The sequence below is a fragment of the Salvia hispanica genome, chromosome 6, assembly GCF_023119035.1.
Source record: "Salvia hispanica cultivar TCC Black 2014 chromosome 6, UniMelb_Shisp_WGS_1.0, whole genome shotgun sequence".
NCBI classification, from domain to species: Eukaryota; Viridiplantae; Streptophyta; class Magnoliopsida; order Lamiales; family Lamiaceae; genus Salvia; species Salvia hispanica.
In genome coordinates, this window is record NC_062970.1 from 37,952,015 (window position 1) to 37,952,646 (window position 632).

A 632-nucleotide genomic window follows, 5' to 3' on the forward strand; every position below is an offset into this window, starting at 1 on the left:
ATATATATATATATATATATAAACATATATCAATAATAAGGTAAGAAAGGAGGGTTATCAATACACCCAATTCTAATTCTTTAATCGAAACCGATCCATTACGGTGTCGTCTTTAATATTAGAATCCCTTTTAACTTTTAATATTATGAACTTGAATTTTAATTTAAACCAATAGATACATAGATCATATAAGAATATAAATATTCTTACAGCGTGTTCTTCCATTTCAGCAATGGAGATGTCCTAATTCGAACCAGCACAAAATTAGCAGTGACAACTGACAATACATGTAATACGTGAAAAGGTTAGAAGGCACGTGCTTTTTCAAAATTTTATTCAGAAATATATTCTTAATATAATTCACATTATGTAATAATTTACATAAATTTGGTTAAATATGATCAACATTCGACAGAAAACTTTGCATACATATATATAATAAATAATGGGAATGACTAAAACAATTTTAATAAGTGAAATAATATTATAAATATATATACCTTATGTTGTGAAGCATACGAAAGAAAGAAATCTCCCCATATGTTGGGATGGTAAGTTACAGAGCGACGGCTGTCGTTTACACTGACATTATTAGCTGAATTGTGGGAAGTAACCATTATGGGAATTTCCAT

General features: G+C 28.0%; 1 protein-coding gene across 1 annotated transcript in view; it reads right to left on the reverse strand.

Annotated features, from left to right (window-relative positions):
- The window catches only part of LOC125195278 ((E)-beta-caryophyllene synthase-like), a 4,501-nt gene extending 3,869 nt beyond the window's left edge, over positions 1–632 (reverse strand). Inside the window, exons 1-2 of the mRNA XM_048093453.1 lie at positions 501–632; positions 211–243 (exon numbers count right to left, since the gene is read on the reverse strand). Of these exons, the coding sequence (XP_047949410.1) occupies positions 211–243; positions 501–632 (165 nt within the window). The remainder of the gene's footprint in view (positions 1–210; positions 244–500) is intronic.